At 37.9% G+C, this 19,035-nt stretch overlaps 1 protein-coding gene across 5 annotated transcripts in view; it reads left to right on the top strand.

Annotated features, from left to right (window-relative positions):
• Positions 1-1,449: 1,449 nt before the first annotated feature.
• The window catches only part of LOC108103420 (MAGUK p55 subfamily member 5-A), a 60,386-nt gene continuing 42,800 nt past the window's right edge, over positions 1,450-19,035 (top strand). For 2 of the 5 annotated variants that reach the window (XM_017208879.2, XM_017208881.2), the window contains exons 1-4: positions 1,454-1,722; positions 2,991-3,499; positions 13,448-13,630; positions 13,740-13,797. In XM_017208879.2, coding sequence (XP_017064368.1) covers positions 3,413-3,499; positions 13,448-13,630; positions 13,740-13,797 — 328 coding nt within the window. In that variant the 5' untranslated portion in view covers positions 1,454-1,722; positions 2,991-3,412. Of the gene's footprint in view, positions 1,723-2,990; positions 3,500-13,447; positions 13,631-13,739; positions 13,798-19,035 lie in introns of all 5 variants that reach the window. The other 3 variants (XM_017208877.2, XM_017208878.2, XM_017208884.2) reach the window with 3 other exon arrangements.

Raw genomic sequence — 19,035 nt, 5'->3', positions numbered from 1 at the left:
TTCGGCGACTGGGAATCTCGTCGGGCGCCCAACACGCGCCCTTGTGTGGGTGTTTTTGGGTGGTGGGTGGCCTATTCCAAGCCATGTGTTTTGTAAATCAGCCATCAGCCACCCTTGTCATGCCACAAATGTTGGGGGAGTCCTTTCGGCTGTGCGCTCGTGTCCTTTCGGCTGCTGCTCTGCTCTGCCGCTCATCCTTTTGGTCCAGCGTCGGCATCGCACAGTGAATTGTATTTTAAAGAAATCCAATTTAAATTTCATAAATTTCAATCGGAAATAGATATATTTTTTTTATTTTAAAGAGTTAAATGTTTAATGTAATTAATAAAATCTGCAAAGGTAGAATCTCTGTAGATTAGCTAAAAACAGTGGGAATCTTAAAAGGCTTAAGTCAAAACTTAAATGTCACAATTAGCAGTAACCAAACATTTACAAAAATAACAAATTCTTACAAAAATACATTTTCCGTTGAAATAAAGGTTTTATAAAGGTTTTTTGTGTACACATATGCAAATTTAATTGAAGGGATCATGTTAAATATTTTAAAAATAAATGGCATTGCATAATTTTCTGATAGTTTTCAAAAACATATGTATAATACAAATTCATTATTTTTATTTTTTGAAATCGAAGTCAAATCAAAAATATTTAGATGTCCTTTCCACTGTGCCTCGGCATCAGCATCGCGTGCCTTCGTTGGCAGCTGAGCCGAACCAAACCGGGCTGACGGCTGATATAACGCTATATCTGCAGCCGTAGTCGTAGTCGTAGCCTTTGCCGGAGCCGGATCCGGAGCCTGGAACAGAGCGGCGCAGGACACTACGGTCCAGGGATCCAGTACCGCTGGGCTTCGCTTTGTCCGGAGAGCAGAGGAGAGCCGTGGAGTGGAGAGGTAAAGAGAGCATCCTCGGCAGCGGCTGTGGCTGTCGCAGAGGAACAGCCAGTGGCAGTGGCAGAATCAAAAGCAGAGGCTGTGCCACTCAGTTACGCGCAACATTTCAACGCAACGTCGTGGCAATTCCAAATCGGCGGTAGACGCGGGCGTGCGCAGCGCACGGGCGGACTGCACGTAAAAAATTCTCCGGAACGGGCTAAAAATACGGCAAACGGAACTAATCACACACAATAGAAACCGAAAAATAACCCGAACTCTTAACTTTAAAACCGTTTAATACAAAAATAAAAAAAAAAACATAACGCCCTTTTCAACAGCCTGCAAATAATCTAGAAAAAAAAACCAAATCAAAAACAAAAACAATATCTTACGCACAAATATTTTTGCCGCTGTCCCAAAAATTTCTCAATATTTTTTTTCTCAGCCGCGTGCGCGTTTGTCAGTGTGTGCCTGTGCCTGTGTGTGTGCGCGCGTGTGGGTGTGATTTCGCGCGCGTGTGAGTGTGTGTTTCGCTATTTTCTTGTTGTTTTTTTTTGTAACTTTTTTTTTGCCGTTCTTTAATCCCTGGCTAAATTACAAAAAAAAAAGAAAAAAATTGAAGGAAAAATGCAAAAAGCCAAGGCAAAAATGTAAAACAGCCGATGATGCAAATAGCGTCCTAAGCGCACAAGAATTCATACAAAATTCTACAAATTATATAGTTAAAGTTAAGGCAAACGAAACGCACAACAAAAAGCCAAAAGTAGATTAAGTAATTAAATTAATATAATCACTAACCAAACAAAGCGAAATCATCTAAGCTGCAGATTCAACTGAGGAACACTAACGTAAGTCATGGTTTTCAATGTTATTTTTACATTTTATTTGATTATTAGGTGGGATAAAGTTAAGAAACCCTCAAGATTCGTATATTATAAATCTTACCAAAAGACTATTGATATTTTAACCAAACCGACAGTATCTTCTGATGGTTATTAATTCTTTACAAGTTTAAAATGAAAGCCTAAAATAAGGAAGACTTAAATCTCGCTGACTGACAGCTTACTTAATCTATTATTTAATTTCTTTACCGTCTCTCAATAGTTTCCTTGACACTATTTTCGCTTTTGCCAAAAGAAAAATCGGTGGAAAATCGGATGGCTGCCTTTACACAAACACACATACATACATCCGTATAGAAAGACAAACACATATACATATGCAGATATATAGATATATTTATATATATATAGACATAAATCCATGTAAAGCTGTTGCCTGGCCTCTAAAATGGCTGCCTCTGCCACTGGTAACCGCGACGCCAACTGCGACGTCGGCAGCGTGGTAAGCAGCGCGCAAGAAGTTGAGGTTATGTCTGCGCCGCAAAATGTGCTTGGGCTTTGGGATCCAAAAAACGCTGCGAAAGTGGCAAAAACCGGGGGGCTGTGTGGGTGGTTTTTTGGGGTGGTAATGGTGGGCTGCTTGAAGCTGCCCTTGGCATGGAAATGCTGTCGCCCCTTTTTCGACTGGGCGTGACTGCAGCATCCTTTTTGGCCATCCAAAGGATATTCTGCTTTACTGTTGTCCTTGTCCATGCAAAACATTCATTGTACTTTACACCGCGCAAATGTGCGCTTTAATTTTTTACTATTTTTGGCGCCTTTAATCGTAAATAAAAATATATGTAATCGAGAAACTCTCGAATTAATGCGAAAACGCATTGCACTATTTTTATAGTATACTTTTAGAGGCTTTGAAGCATCGATTAATTTCATGTTAAATTAAGATAAAGTTATATTTTTTTGAAGGGTACTTTAAAAAGGTCAATATTTCCATAAAAGGGCAAGCTCATGGAAGTTTACTCAAAGGAAACCTACTATCAAACCTACTATTACATATTTCACTGTGTATTTGGTTATTCTTTCTTTGGCATATATGTATGTATGTATGTGTGTGTGGTGGTTTCACGATGTGGATGACCTAGCCCTATTTTTGTTCATTACAGATTTAACTAGCGACTGCGCTGCTGGTAGATCTCTTTTTTCTTGTTACTTTTTCTCCATACTCCTCAAAAGCAAATATTTCATTTGACCACTTGTATATTGATTTCTTCCAGAACACCAATTCTTGCCACGGAACTAAAAAAATAAGATCGTAAAAATATAGAAATCACCAATAAGCCATTATATATAATTACCTGTAATCCAAAGACGATATGCTTTCGATCTGAGCCCAATTGGACTGCTGGAGCAATGAGCATCGGTGCGACCTCGTTTTGGGTTCCGTCTCCGTCTCCACTTCCAATTCCGATTCCAAATCCAAGTCCAAATCAGAATCCAAGTCCTTGTCCGCCTGCCGTTGCCAGGAGTAGCCAACAGTTGCAGCGGCTGTGTCTTTGATGCCAGTTGGAGTTGGACTTGGAGTTGTGATAGAGGAACAACAACAAGAACAAGTACGGGAAGGGGAACCGGAACAGGAAAAGGATTTGGATAAGGGGAAAGTGGAGCCCCCGTTGAAGTGGCGCCTCTGCCTTGCGCGATGCAAGCGAACAGCAGCCGCTCCAATTTAAGCGCACAATCGTCGGGCACGCCGTCGGCCTCAACGATCTCCTCGTCCCAGGGCAAGGTGAGTGAACTTAAATAAATCAAATAAAATATTATATAGGAACTACGTCAAAAATCTTTACTTAGATAGAGACTAGATTTAAACTAGGTTAAAAACAGAAAAAATAATCAAAATATTCGAATAATTATCTCTTTTAAATGCAGGACACTTCCTATTATTATTAACACAAGAAAGCACTTAATATTTCCTGTTATCATGTTGCACACAAAAAGGTTTCATTGTTAAATGTCCATTCGATATAATATAATGTTGCGCAACAATATTGTGTGATACACTTTTCCTTTACCCATCAATTTGCATCATGCCTTGTGTTGTTTTATATATTTTTTTATATATTATTTGTGGCAAGGACCAGGACCAGGACCGAGATCAAATTTAATTGGTTTTTACCCCGGCCCGAATTGATGGCCATTACAATTATGCAATGTTTATTGACTGCAATTATAAATATTGGCCCCATCCGCCTGTCATCATAACCCTCAAAGGGATCCCAGTTCCCCAGCGTTACCCAGTTCGATCTCTGCCATGATTCGTACGTTTCATATTTCGAATTCCCAAATGGACAAAAATGGCTTTCAGTTGGAGTGAAATTTTATTTGTCAGCTTGCTTCCTCCATGGCCACATGGGCGGCGTCGGCTGGAACGGGGATGGGTGAGGGGCGAGGGGGCTGCACATTTCCGCTTTCAATTTGTTTGGCGTGTGCGTGGGTGGCTAAGAAAATGGGGCGATGGAACGGGGCGTTGAAAGGTAACTGGGGTACACTGCTGCATCCGCTGCTTGTCAATCGAGCGACGTCTGATGAATGCAAGGCCCCCACTCACTCCTCTTGTAATCCCCCTTTTGACAAGACACCCCGCCTTCTCATTGCGCCCTTTTCATTCACTCTCTTATTTGCATTGCCCATTGCCGGCGTTGTGTCCTTTATCGTTTTTAATTAAACATTGCCGTTTTGGGCTATTACACACATATACACAAACAGACACTTACAGCCACCCAAGCACACAGATACAGAAATACGCACTCAACAGGAAAAAAAAACACGCAGTTTCACAGGTGTAGGTGGAAGAACGGAACAACGAAAACTCAAGAACTCGGATTTTAAAATCATAGTAAAACTATGATGACTAGACCATATTTTTAAATGAAAATATACAAAGGAAAACATTTAAAAATGCATTTAAAGGTATGAAAAGATGTATCAGAATCCGTAAGAGGGAGGTCCCCGCTTTTATTGCATGGTTTAAAGGACTTTAAGGTCCAAGTTGCAAGTTTAAGCTGAAACCGGTAAAAAACAACATCGTTGATTTTTATGTCTTTATATTCGAATCTATCATGGTTAAAAATGGCCAAAAGAAAGCCTTGATTTTCATCATGATTGTTTATTTATAATTCTTTTTATCTATTTTTTTTTTCGTTTTAGCATTTTTCAAATAAATAAACAAAATTTCTAAGACCCCTTTTTAATTTCTGTGCAGCTGCTACTATGAGTAATTGTTAGTTTCGATTTCTTTCTGACACATTTTGAAGTTACTATTTGCTCTTGAGAGGAGGTCCTTCTCATGTCTGCCTGTGTGCGTGCGTTGTGCTGCAAACGTGGGCTGTTGTTTTTGGTGAAGGAAAAAACGGAATATAGTTGGAAATCTCCGTGTTTCATTACTGTCATGGTCCATCAGGCGAGTATGCCTGGTGTCCTTTTCCTCTCTCCGCTCCCTTTTCTCTAGCACACATATTTTCGCAGTGTTCAGTTGGTACTTTGGGCGGCCCAAAAAAGTAGGCAAGGATTTTTTGTCAAAAAGAATTTTATTTCCTGTTGCCGTTTTCTAAGTGCAAGGGTAATGGCTAATGGGAGGGAGGGAAGTGATTGATTTAAGGGAATCATTCAGGGAATGATCAGGATTTTTATTTAAATTAAAAATAATCAAAGATATTATTTTCCCTTTTTCTATTTTGTTATTTCTGCTTTTAATTTACATGTTCTGTGAATTGTTATTCCCCGGAAATTCTTCGCTTTTCAGGTTCTAGAGCGCAAGTAAGCAAAAAAAATAAGCATGAAAAGGTGCTCTCATAAAAACTTATTTTAATGACATTAACCTATAAATAGACATTTTATTACACTTTTTATTTACTTAAATTTGATTTTTATAAGACCTTTACTGTGATATTTACATTTCACATTTCCGCCAAATCTTAACTTTTTCTTTGAAATATTGCTAAAAGTTTTAAATGCTGGCTAAAAGGGCAGAGATGTATGTATATTTACATGACATTGATATGGAGGAAGGAATTTCTGCATAACGCATACGCCGCGTGGTCCATCATGTTTGCGCTGCTGCCTTCAACCATATTCTTGCTGCTAGCTACTTTCTGCGGCTGTCAAAGAAACTTTTTTTCCCATGTTGAATTGCCATGAAATTTTCAAATAACTTTTTATATATGATGGCCATTGGCAATGGTATTCTCGTATTAGTTCAGGGGGGGTAGTGTAGGGTTGGAAGAGGTGGGCGGTTGTGAAATGATGCAGAAGAATGAAAAGTATGAAACATTTTGCTTCATTAAGTGGCGTGTGCGTGCGTGCAAGAGTGTGTGTGTGTGTGTCCTTTCTAGTTGTTGTTCTTGTATTGCCTTTAATTCAGAGCCGCAAAAAAGAACGAAAAAAAGCAAGCTGGGTAGTAGGAGGTTTGGGAATAAAGAAACGCACATGCGTGTGTGTTGGTGAGTGTCTGATTGCGGTGCCTGCAATTGCGCATGTGCTGGACCACTCTATACCCTGCAAAACGCCGTCGTCGCCCCCTCTCCACCCCCACCAGCAAAACAAAAAAAGGAAACCCAAAAGGACCCCTCCATCATAAGACATATGCTCGAAAATATACACAGCTTTAACAAGGCGACGAGCAACAAAAACAACACAGAACAATAGCAACAACAATAATAACATTAACAATAGCCACAATTGTGCGTATCATTTGTGTTACTTTGTTGCATAACCATAACCCCATTGGGAGAACGAAACCCCTTGGCATACGAAATACGGAACATCCATTCAAGCCGCATCCTTCGCATCCTTCTTCACAAATATAGCCCTCTTTTTCACCACTTATTAGCTATGTGTAAGCGTGCGTGTGTTTGAGTGTGTGTGTGTGTGTTTTACTTGCTGGCTGTGTATGTGTGTGTGTGTGTAGGTATGTGTGCATCATTTAAAACAATATCCAAAGATTTGTTTCGCCATTTATATGTCAAAAATGACAAGTCAAGTGCTTTGTTCTTGTTCTCGCCTTTCTGCCTTCTTCACCCCCTTCCACCATCCTACCTCACCATCACTTAGCTCCTTTCTTTCCTTTTGTGCCGCATCCTTCTCTGTTGTCTCTGTTTTCTTTCCACTTTTTTTCGCAGCATTTCTTTCGCACATTTTGTTTTTTTTTCCCGTTTCTGGTTTTGTTCTTGGCTTTGTCATTAGCAGTCAAGCGCAAAGAAGCGGAGCGAAATGGAGAATTAACCAAGATCACAGGGAATCCTAAATGCTCTTTATGTGTGAGAATGTGTTTGTGTTTTGGGGGATAAACGTTATTCGGAAAGTTTAAATAGTTTACGTTAGGTTAAAATCATTTAAGTCATCAAAAAGTTGTTGACTTATTTATTTCCTCTCCACTTTTTCTTATGTCACAAAAAAACTTTCTATCTAAAAACGGTTAACTTATATTAATGTTGGAAAAACTTACTAAAGAAGCCAACAAATCCATTTGAGGACCAGTAAAGTAAAGTTTTCTATGTTGTTCTAACATGGCCTTGTCTTCACTTGTAAGACATTCCTGTAGTGCAATCAACCCAGAAAGGTATGCTATCGGGAAATCAGTTTCAGTCTTCTCTTTCCGAAAGTTTGTAACTCATTCATATATATATTTCTATATATATGTATGTGTATATAAATTTTGCCATCGAATCACGCTCGACTGGATTTCGGTGCAGTTTTCAGAGCATTTCACAGAGCAAAAAAAAAAAAAAAAAATGAAAAACGAAAGCAAAGACAATGAACGATAGAATGAAAGATGGGAGGAAAGGGAAAAACTTGTCGCCTAGACTTTAGGTATATATATATATATATATATATATATATATGTGTGTGTGTGTATGTGTCTCGTTGTACTTGCCATGTGTCTATGTGTGAAATGAGCTTCAAGTACAACAACAAGAACAACTGACAAGGACGCTCATATGAAAACAAACGCATAATTTAAGCGTAATTGCTGTCATTTTTCATTCGAGTGCGACAAAGTGCGGGCGAGGAGTGTGGAAATGGGGGCTGGCTAGTATGTAGAGGATGGTTTCGGTGGGGTGTAGCGACGTTACTGCCACAGCTGGCTGATGTTGCTGCTCAAGTGCCCCAGTTTGTCTGTGTCGCCAGTTGCCCTCGTCAGTCTCCACAGCCAGCAGCTTTCAACTTCATTCAACCCTCAACATATAGTAAACAAAAGTTAAGATGATAATAGTAATGGTGCTAATTCTGAATATATATATAAATCTTTAGGCATTTCTAAACGTTTATCGAATATTTGTGATTTTTAAGGATGAACTTTAAAGTGAAAACATAAAGCGAAAGAGGTTAAAAATTACTACCGTAAAAAGATAAGTTTGCAATTTAAAATTAATATATTTCTAAACAAAAATACTATTCGGCACATTTTTGGCATTTTTTTTAAAGTGATTTAAATAATTTAATGTGGAAAACCACTTGTTAAAAGTTAAATCTATTCACCTATTAATTGGTCCTACATTTCTGTCCGTCGGTGTGTTTAGATGGCTGTCTGTGCAGCGAGTATGTGCGTTCGTGGATGTGTGTGTGTGTGATGGCTCCTGCATCCGGCGTTGAAGCGCCAATAATTATGCAGCTTAGGTTTGCTTTTCCTTTACTTCTGTGTTTTTTTTTTGTCTCCGCTCCTCCAGCTTTTTTCCAGCACATTTCCATCGACACCATTTTTTTTTGCCCAAGCTTTTTTTGCACTTTGGGTTTTTGCCGTCGCGTTCTGGCGAACGGTTGGCAGTTCATCAATTGGCCTGACTTTTTGCCACGTTAATCCGCTGAAAATATATATGTTTATTTAAAAACCAGAGGAGTAACGCGAACACGAAAGAGGCGTGAAATATGAGGAGGATTGGAGCAGGGGGAGGACCTGGATAGCCCATAGGAGCAAACACAGTTGGAAATTGTTGGTGGTTATTCCTGCCATTTGCCATCGCCATTTTGCCATTTTGCTGGCCCACCAGCTGCAACGTCGAGTTGTCTTCCTGTTTATTCGCCGCTTTGTGTGCGGCTGCTTTTGGCCCTTTTAGCACCTGGCCCAGGACATTCCGCCTTTGTGTGTCCTTTTTGGCCGTTTGCCAGCTCAACTCGAGTTCACTTCCAGTTGAGTGTTTTGCCTGTCGCCCGTTGTTGCGCTGCTGCACTGTTCAAAAAACATTGAAGTTGATTTTTAAAAACAAAATAAATTAAGTATTAGCTTGTCAGTCTCTTGTCTTAGAGCAGTAATTATCTTAAACTATTAAGAATAATGATGAAAATTAGCATACTTATCAAAATTCCTTATCCTGATTATTCGCCAAAAAATAATCTGTAATTTTCTCTAAGCAAAAGAAATATTGGTGCAGATATTGCAGAAATGCAGAGTATACAGATCTAAGACTTATAATCTCTTCCGTATCTCCGAGTGTGTAGTCCATAAATCTGCGGTGGCTGTAGTCCAATACAGCGATAACCAAAAGTAGCGGAGTACCAGGTCTGCAAAGCTGATAGACTGGGAATGATCACATAAGTCACCAAAAGTTCCCAGTGGCAGCAGTCAAAAGCAGAGCGGTACCTGATCTCCGGGGACTGGATCTGGCAGTGATCCCAGGAGGGCAAGCTTAATTTAACTTGTTCTTAAATGATCGCCATGCCATGGCCGGCCAAATATGCCCCTCGGCTTACGCAGTAAAAATAAATAAAAAAGTTTGCTTCTTACTCGTTCCTTGCTTTCCGGCCTGCCAAAGTCCATTGATGATATAGAAAGCATCGTCCTTTATATCCAGCATCAAACGTCATCAGAAGCCCAAGAAATGGATTTCCAAAAAAATATCCATGATGAGCGGATACCACTAGGCCACTTGGAAGCCAATGGATCGCGGCTGGGTCAAGTGTAGACGTTCCGCTGAATTTCCAAATAATCCGGAAGCACCTCGAAACTCCTCGGCTTATACATAACATATATTACAAGCTAAAGGCCTCAACTTAATATATATAACCGATCTAAGCTGCTCTGGCAATGTAAGAAGCCATCGCAAGCACTGCCGGCTTTAGGGTAAACAAACCCCTTGGCTTATGCAATAGAATAAAAAAGTTCGCCACCTACCTTGATTTCCTGCTTGGCGAAGTCCATTTTTCGCATCGTCATTTATATCCAGAATTGACGTCATCAGAAGTCACAAAAATGGATTTCCGAAAAAAATCCATGATGCACTGCATCCTCCATGGAGGCCATGTCCATGTACCACCAATGTGATGGTGAGTACCACTGGACCACTTAGAGGCACTTGGAAGCACTGAACTAACACAAACACACACACACAAAAGTGACTTGACTGATTTTTCACCTGCCAACAGCGCCATAGTCACAACATTTCTGCTAGAAACAGTTGGGAATTATTAGGAGCCCGGAGTGGAAAAAATTTATTTGAATTTACCTAACATAGCCGTTAATAGGCGGTTAACATTCGAAACTTAACTTTTAGTTAACTTTCTGTAAAATTCAAAATTTTCTGTTCAAATTTAAAAGTTTATGTTAAAATTTAAAAATTTCTGTTAAAAATTTAATAATTTCTGAATTTTCCGTTTACATTCAAAAATTTTAATTTTTCAAAAAAATTGCTGTTAACAATGGGTTAACGGCTTAAGTTTAAATTATATAATTTTTAAAAAATTGCTGTTAATAGTCAAATTGGCTGCTTATATTCAAAATTAAATTGGCATTTAAAAAATACGTTAAAATAATATTTTCCTTCACAAAAATCTTAAAAAGTGCTTAAGCCTTTAAGAGTTTTGGGCAATGTAAGAGCCCTTTTCCTTTGATTATTTTTAGCTTAAAACTAAAGCCTTGGCTATTCTGTCATATAAGTGTTATAGTTGAGAATTCTGACTATTTTTTTGATTATTAACTGATTTTTTATGGACAAGAACAATTTTTAATGTTAGAAGAAATGTAAAAGCTTTTTCCCTTGAATGTTTTGGGTACTTACTGATACTATTCTGGTCTCTCATAATCCTGGAAAATAAGCTGCCTTTCGTCACAAGAAGCTATATATCGGCTTAAATTCGTTAAAAATATTAAACTTATCTTTTTAATGGGTGAGAATTCTTAAGATTCAAACCTGGACAGGTTTTTTTTCCCATTTTTTGCAAAAATATGTGTTGTTACCCCTTATGAAAAAGCAAAATTTTTGTAATTTGATTTCCTCCTTCAAAAAGTCAGTTATCTGCCCATAACTAAGTCAATAATGGTCCAAATAGCCGGAATTTAAGCTGTATGTTTAATTTTAATAGAGTTAAAATTTTTGTCAAAAAAAACACATTTTTGTTTTTAGTGTGCTGCGCTTGCAACAATGCTTGTTTCTGCCACGTTGCCACACCCACACCAACGCCTGTTTATTCACTTTTGTGACCCAATAAAGTCGAATTATTTCTTTTTTCATTCGCTTTTTCACTTTTGTTTTGTAATTAGGCACTCTTTTGCAGATCCCAGCGTTCTTTATATAGAAATATATATAAGTATATTTTTTTTTGTATATTTCTACTTATCTGAACTGCCTGTTTGTCGTGCTGGTTATGTATTTTTGCTTTTTATTTTTATTTTATGGTTAGGGGTCCAGGCTTAAATGTTTCTCAAGTGCCTTTTGCCAATTCTCGGTTTGCATTTTGTGGCTTGCATCGTTGTTGTTGCCATTGTTGTTGCACTCTTTGTGTCGCTTACATTTCGTTTTTTTTTTGTGTAAAATGAACTTCAAGTATATTTAAATTGTTGTGGATGCATTTGGCCCGAGTTGGCCGAATTAAATTGGACAGCCAATGAATTATTCCGAGGATTTATTTTTGCCTTTTTATTTTCGCCAAAGGTGAGAGGCGGCGCTAAGGGATTTTTTAAAAATTTATTAGGAATGTGGCTTGTGCGGAACTAAATGACACTTAGATTGCCATGTTTTCACGTTGTAAGTAATATTTTCAATATTTGAATAGGTTTTCATAGGATATATTATATATTTTTCTTTAAGTTTTGGTTATATTTTTAAAATTCTTGCAGTATTTAATCAATTTTAAAATTCATTCATTAATTGGAGACGGTAAAGACTGCCATTCAGCGCTTGCCAAACTTTGCTTGAACGGATTAATGGCTTTTGAATGGTCTTTATATCCAGGGTGACTGTCAAACTAATGCTGTCGAAACTGGAAAGACGCCTAAAACCACCCACCAACTGGCCTGCTGCCTACTGATTACACGCTTGAGGGCGTGTGCGATGGTGGGTGGTGGGTTGGATATCAAGGATATGTGGGTTTTGCCTTGAATTTGTTAGGAGCTAGAAGCTGGGAGTTAGAAACTGGGATGTGAAAGCTTGTAGAATGTCGAAAGAGGAGTCCCCCGCAATTGCCGCATGAGCATAATTTGCTGTAATTAACATAACGAGCCAGCCCAAGCAATAATGGCCAAAACTTCCAACTCTCGTACACTCGCACACTCGCCGAGAAGTGTGGGTATTTGAACTGAAGTTGGATTGTTTGCCATTCCAGGCTGGCTGTGTGTGAATGTGTATTGCCTTTGTCCTTCATCCTTTTGTGTAATTAATTTGATTTTTTTTTTTTTTTTTTATTTTAGTAGTAGAACCACCCACATCCCGCAGCATAAATAAGTTGTTCTTGCTATTTAGGCAGCATTTATGAAAATGACTTTATGCGAGACATTTAGGAAAGACTTTGTAAATATTTCGTAAGCGAAGGGAATCGTTTGGCATTAAGCATACGCCGTGTGGCCAAGAAAAGGGATGGCAGTATTTAAAATTTATAACGTGAAATTTTTTGTACAAGAGTTAGGAAATTTAATCGTTGAGCAAATTAATTAGAAAGTAGTATTAAAGCTAAGAATTAGGCAAGGCATGTAAATAATTCAATATTAAGTATACGCCCAGTGGTAAACATTTTAAATCACCTTCATCAATGTTTGATGGGGGAATTTTAAGGAGAGCAAGCCCAAAAATTGTCCAAATGTGGAATGTCATAGCTTGTTGTAATCGTTATTAAATTTCCATTAAAACTGCATACCCAGCTAAAAATCTTGATTTTTTGACATTTTTAACAAAATTTGATGATGTTTGGCTTATCGAAAATGCGAAATTTAGTTTACGCCGATTCTGGAATCTGGAATGTCATATCTCATTGTAGTCGTTATTAAATTTCCAACAAAACTGCATTCACAGCTAAAAATGTTTAACAAAATTTGATGATTAATTATCGAAAATGCGAAAATTTGTTTTCTTCCATTTTTCTTCCCAAAATGGCAGTATTTTGTTAATAACATAGCCAATTTTAGTCCGAATTAGGAATGTTATACCTCGTTGTAAGCGTTATTAAATTTCCAATATTTAGCCATATTAAAAAAAATAATGGTATCCATAATCTCAAATGCAAAATTTAGGGTTCTCCTCAATATTCCCTAAAATGACAGTATTTTGTTCATAGCTAAGCCAATAATGGTCCAAATATGTAATGGCATACCTTGTTAAACCTGTAAAAAAATTTCTAGTCGATCTGTATTGAAACCTAACCTAACCTAAACCTAATAATAAACCCTATTACATTTTATTAATCATACGTAATGTTGCACTGCTAACTAAACTGCATTAATATAAAAACTATACATCCTTTATCGTTGCAGCAACAAGTTGTTGAACTATCGGGCTATGTCATCATACTCGTCGAAAATGTGGAGGGTAAAATTAAACTATACGGCTCACCGCCCGATCGCGATAATCTGGAAGTGGGCGATGAGATACTCGAGGTCAATGGCCTGACTCTGGAGAATATATCGCGCACAGAGGTTATTCGCCACATACACGACGTACGGATACTAATTTCTTAATTAATTTTTAAATATGGCCCGCCCTAATTACAACCTCTCTAATTGTTATTTGTTTTTTCTTTTCGATCTGCACAATTCCCGAATGCAGTGCATCAAATCCTGCACCATCTGTCTGCGTGTGCGAAAGAAGAATGATTCACGACTGGGTGAGTTTAAAACTTTAAATATTATAATATTATTTATTTATTTGTAAGGAGTTTAGAAAAATCATTGATAGAAAAAAACATATATTTTTATAGAAAATAAATAAAATTTCCTCTCAAGTGAAATGCTTTCAAAATAGTTTTCAAAAGTTTGACAATAACCGTTAACCTAATCACAGTGGCTCCACAATCGCTAATCGCACGATCACCTGCCCAGTTTTAGAGCCAGTGCAGGCAAGTTAAAACAACAAGTTGAAGTTAACTGTCTGATTGGGAACTCTGCTCTCGCATTTCATTTAATAGCTGCCTAACTCGATCGCGCTCTCTTTACTTATCTCTGTATCTCTCTCCTCCTTTTTAGCATTTGTATTTGCATACCCCTTAAATTGGGTATATACGAACTTACTACCGCTAATATATTTAAGCGTTTATAGGCATATATTTTATGTTTGTAAATTTGAAAAAAATATAATCAACCTCTGGATACGTAGATTTCTTTAACGTGAAATCGAATAAGCCACTATATGTTTTTAAAGATTGTAGTTGGTATTATAACGTACCAGGTACCAGGTAACTGAGATAGCGTAACGTGTTTGGCACTTATGTATATGCAATTGGCTTTGCGAGCAGCAGTGCAGCTTCTGGCGCTCTCCATTCTTCTCTATCCGGCTCTCTGGCTCTGTCGCTCTCCAGCAGTCTTCACAGTTTCAGTACCTGGAGTCTATCAGTTCCCCAATCTAGCGCTCTTTCGGCTCTCTCTCTTGCTCATTGTGATACTGCTCTTTCTCTCTCTCTCGTTCGCTCTAAGGTCTTGGGATTTGTGGGGCCTCTCCGGCCGCTTAGCAATGAAGCCGCTTCAGTTGTAAGGCGACCGTCGACGTTTCCGTAGCGTCAACGCCGCAGTGTCGACGCTTTGACCGTTAGTACCGTACCGCCCAACTATTTCCGTCTCGTTCACACCGGCGGTTTGCGTTCGTGTTCGTTATATATTTTTTTCGTCGGTTTTCCGCCTTTTGTTTTGAAGTGCGCGCACGCGTTGGCGACTCGTTTTTTTTTTGGTACGTGGTTCGCAATCGTGAATTTTTTTTGGTGTAACAGAAATTTGATTTGTTGTTTTATTGTGGTGCAGCAGTAATAGCAGCAGCAACATTAGCAAAAGCCGCAGCAGCCGCACCAGAAAGAGCAGCGTAGCAGCAGTAAGAGCAACAGCAAAAGCAGCAGGGTGAGTAGCCAGTGGTTGTCAAACTGGGGAAACTATCTATGGCAGAGTCATGAATCAACATTGTTAGTGTTTAGTTTGGCGTACCTGGCCACAGAAATATATAGCAGTATGTACCCACGGTTACTACAGTCGAACCTGCATGACTCGGGCTACACAGAAAAAAAATGAAGTTTAGGTTGGGGAACAAGATTTTCTTTCGATCTTTTTAGAGTGAAAGATTCTTATTATGATTCCATTTAAAGTTGTATTTAAAATCATTTTCTTTTTGTAAAAATTTTCCCCTTAAAGTTTGAAGTCAATCAGACAAATGCTACCCATTTTTGTTGGTGCAACACAAAAATGGAATGTGAGTAAAGATTTTTAAACTTTTTGTTTTTGACATGCCAACAATTTGTATGGTTTAGTTGTAATAGAAACCTATGTTTACTTTGAAATAGCCAGCTTTTTGGAATATTTCTATTTAACTGAGGAGTTTAATAAATCAATTTTGTCACTTCATCTTGCTGTGTGCTTATTGACTTGTGAGTTTTCAGGTTTTCGTTACGGATTTGCCAATTTAAAAATACCTCAAGGCGAATATTTATATAGGGATATGAGTCATATCTAAAGCATAGAAAATCCATGCAAAATATTAAATTTAAATCAATGTTTTATGCGAATTCTTAAACCAATTTATGTTCACTTTAAATCTTAACTAAGTAATAACTTAAGAAAACAAATTCTTAATCGTTCTGAGAATAAATTGAAAGCATTTCTAATTCAGTTCCATGAATGCCATTAGCACGTAATGCCATTTTCTCGATGTAATACTGTGCAGAAATCTAAGACTTAAGTAAGTTGGTGTTCTGGATGTTTGACTGTGCCTGCAAGCACCGGCTAAATAATTCCGTTTCGATTCACGGAAAGTTTTTTGTCGCTTCATTATTATGGGCAAAACTTCAGTTTAACCCATTAACACGGCGATGAGTACGGTGTTTGCTCTTATTATACTCGCCTTTTTTTTTGCTGTGATTTTTTTTCTATATTTTGTTGTTGTTTTAGCTTTTTGTGGGCGTGAGAGTGCAAAAAGTGAGGGCAAATATATAGTTGGAGGGCCGACACATGTAGATACAGATACGAAATCCCCCATGGACCATCAAAGTGGCCAACAAAAAGCATTTGGAAATGAAAATGGTGGGAGTTATAAGACCCGCTTGTCCTCTCTCTCTTTCCCCCCCGTCCATCACTCTGGCTTTATCTCTTCCTCTCGTGCTCTCTCTCTTTTTGCAGCCTCCTCAACGTTTTTTTTCTGTTTTTTTTTTTTTACCTCCCACCGAATTCAGCCAACTGGAAATTACTGCAAAATAGACAAAGTAAGAGCGAGACACATCTATGGGAAAGTGCTGTGAGTGCAACAAAGACAGACTATAGAAATAAAAGCTGCTTACAGTTTGGCCTGCGTTGTGAGCCACGTGTTGTTGTTGCCATAAAAAGCGGCTAAACAAGAAACAACAACAGCAGCCAAACAGACAGCAAAGAAAACTAACCTCAAAACGAAACAAGTTTTGTCGAAAGTGGAAATCAACTGTCAAAAAACAACAAAAACAACAATAATAACAAAATATACATAAAGTGGCGAAAAAATATTCAGTTTTATGGGACCCACATACCAGAAGTTACATTCATTATGCACTCATTAAAATGTCAGCATTACGACTGATCTTAAGATCTTGAGATAAGAATTATTATTGAGAGAACTGGAATGAATAACTGTTCTTGGACTAATAAACTTTTTAGATTTAAGACATCTCAGCCACTTGCCTCTGGCAAAATTCTAAGTAAATTCTATTAACAAAGATGCCTTCTATTTTCTACTAACTTATAATGTTAATTTCCTTTTGACACCCATTTAAAGTTCTGCTTAATTTATGCATTAAATTTCAATTGCTGTTTGAATAATGAAATCAATCAATTGCTGACCTATTTAAGACACAACTGAAATATTTCCAGTTTTTAATTTATAATTTAATTTCCATTGTTGTTTTTCCATGTGAATAATAAATCTAGTAGATACCTAGATGCCTGTCAAATGAAATTAAAAATAAACTGAAAATCAATAAATATTGCAAAATAGATATAAAACTATTAGATCAAGTGAATTATAGGAATGTTTAATATATATTAGATTTATATATGTATAATATATGTAGTATATATCACCCTTAAGTAGCTCTCAAGACAAATCCAATTACTGGTTGAAAGTAAACTGAAATTAAAGCACAAAAGCAATATTATTGTGGCGGATACTAAATCAATCAGATGCTGACCCATTTCGAGCACCACACACATTGCACACTGAATCCGCAGCCAATTGAATTACAGTTTTGATTGCACTGTGCCACATTCCAAGGGGCGTATACGCAACCCAGAATATATTGTAGTAGTCTCCCCTCCATTCCACCACTACCACTGATAACGCGGCAATCAGTTGCACTCTCCAGTCTCCTCGAAACCGCTTTTATTTTTGGGTCAACTCCAACGGACCCTGAAGAATTTCCAGTTTGCAGCATCGGCGGCTAACACACAAACAAAATACAAAATAAAATGACAAGGAAAGGGGTGAAAGGGGGGGGTAACACAAAAAATAAAACACTGGAAACACCAAATACATTCCAAAGCTATGAATTTGTTGGTCGAAGCGAAATCAATAGGAGTTTTGCCGGCAGAGGAAGAGAGGTGCGAAGCTAAAAAAACATCTAAAACTAAAAACTAAAGCCAAAGTTTTCAATGTTCGTCTATGGGATTGCCTGCAGGTGCAAGCGGGATAGCTTGCGATTGAAACTGAGATGGTGATAGAGAGAGAGAGAGAGAGAAAAACAGAGGGGGCTAACAGCATCCGAAATCCGGTAACGCAAGTTTCTTGGCTCCAAAAGTACACAAACAAAAAATGTTAAACTTCTTTGAATATCATTTGGAAAAACTTAGAATTGAATTTACACTTTGCATTGTTTTTAATCATTTTTAGACTGTTAGTAAATATATTTTATAACTTTGCTTAAAATGAGTCAGAGGTTTAATAATAAGTATGTCAAGTTCGGAAATGCACGTTTTAACGTCCTCTTGATAATATTAATTGAGACTGAGTAATATAAATTGTGTATTTACCTTTTCAATAACATATAACATATGATTCCTTGAGTAATAATTTAGAAATCTGTTTGATGATCTTTCATTTCTTGGACATTTTCTACTTAATATTAGGATAACCTCAATTCCTTTCTTAGTAAATCTCTCAACTTAATAGAAGTTAGAAGTCGTAGTTTCCAGTGTACTTGCTGACTCAATTGTGTGAGTAAGTCTTTAAGTTTTACACGCGGACAACGTCGACTGAAGCTGAAGTTGAAGCGATACAATTGAGCGCGCTCAGATGCGCTGGGTGGCAGATGGGAGGGAGGGATGACGGGGTCGGTGAAGGGGCGGTAAAGGTACGAGAGATGGCCATGTGCTGCGATGTGTAAAAGTCATTGCCTCAGGCGAACGAGCGAGAGGGAGAGCCTGTGAACGCAACAGAGATGGCAATAGCAAGGGGAGAGTCGAAATTGTTTTCCAACTTGGCCATGGAATTGCATTGAGATGCTAGTGCACTGAGAAGAATAAATCATATATAAGATTTTGATTTCTTAAAACTGAAACTTAAAACCAATCTTTTAAATAAGAACTTTTGAAATTTAAAACAAAAAGCTGTTAAAATATTCATAAAATAAGCTAAAGTTCTTATTACAGCTTACCTATTTTTTTCATCAGAAATTCCATTTTTTATTTCCAACTGTATTATCGCCAAGGATATAACCGAAATGGGGACGCGAATTGGGTTGCACATGGATATGGCCATTGCCATGGATACTGGCATGATGAGATGGTTAGCATGTTGTAGGTCGACCTCAGTGGCCACAGAAAGCGGAGGCTCAGTGGTCCATCTAATGCAGTGAATTCCGATTATTCAATTATTCGGCTCACATATCGGTGTGCAATGACATGCC

This window comes from Drosophila eugracilis, unplaced genomic scaffold, assembly GCF_018153835.1.
Source record: "Drosophila eugracilis isolate 14026-0451.02 unplaced genomic scaffold, ASM1815383v1 contig_2163, whole genome shotgun sequence".
Classification (NCBI taxonomy): Eukaryota; Metazoa; Arthropoda; class Insecta; order Diptera; family Drosophilidae; genus Drosophila; species Drosophila eugracilis.
This window is presented reverse-complemented; position numbering and strand designations above follow the sequence as displayed.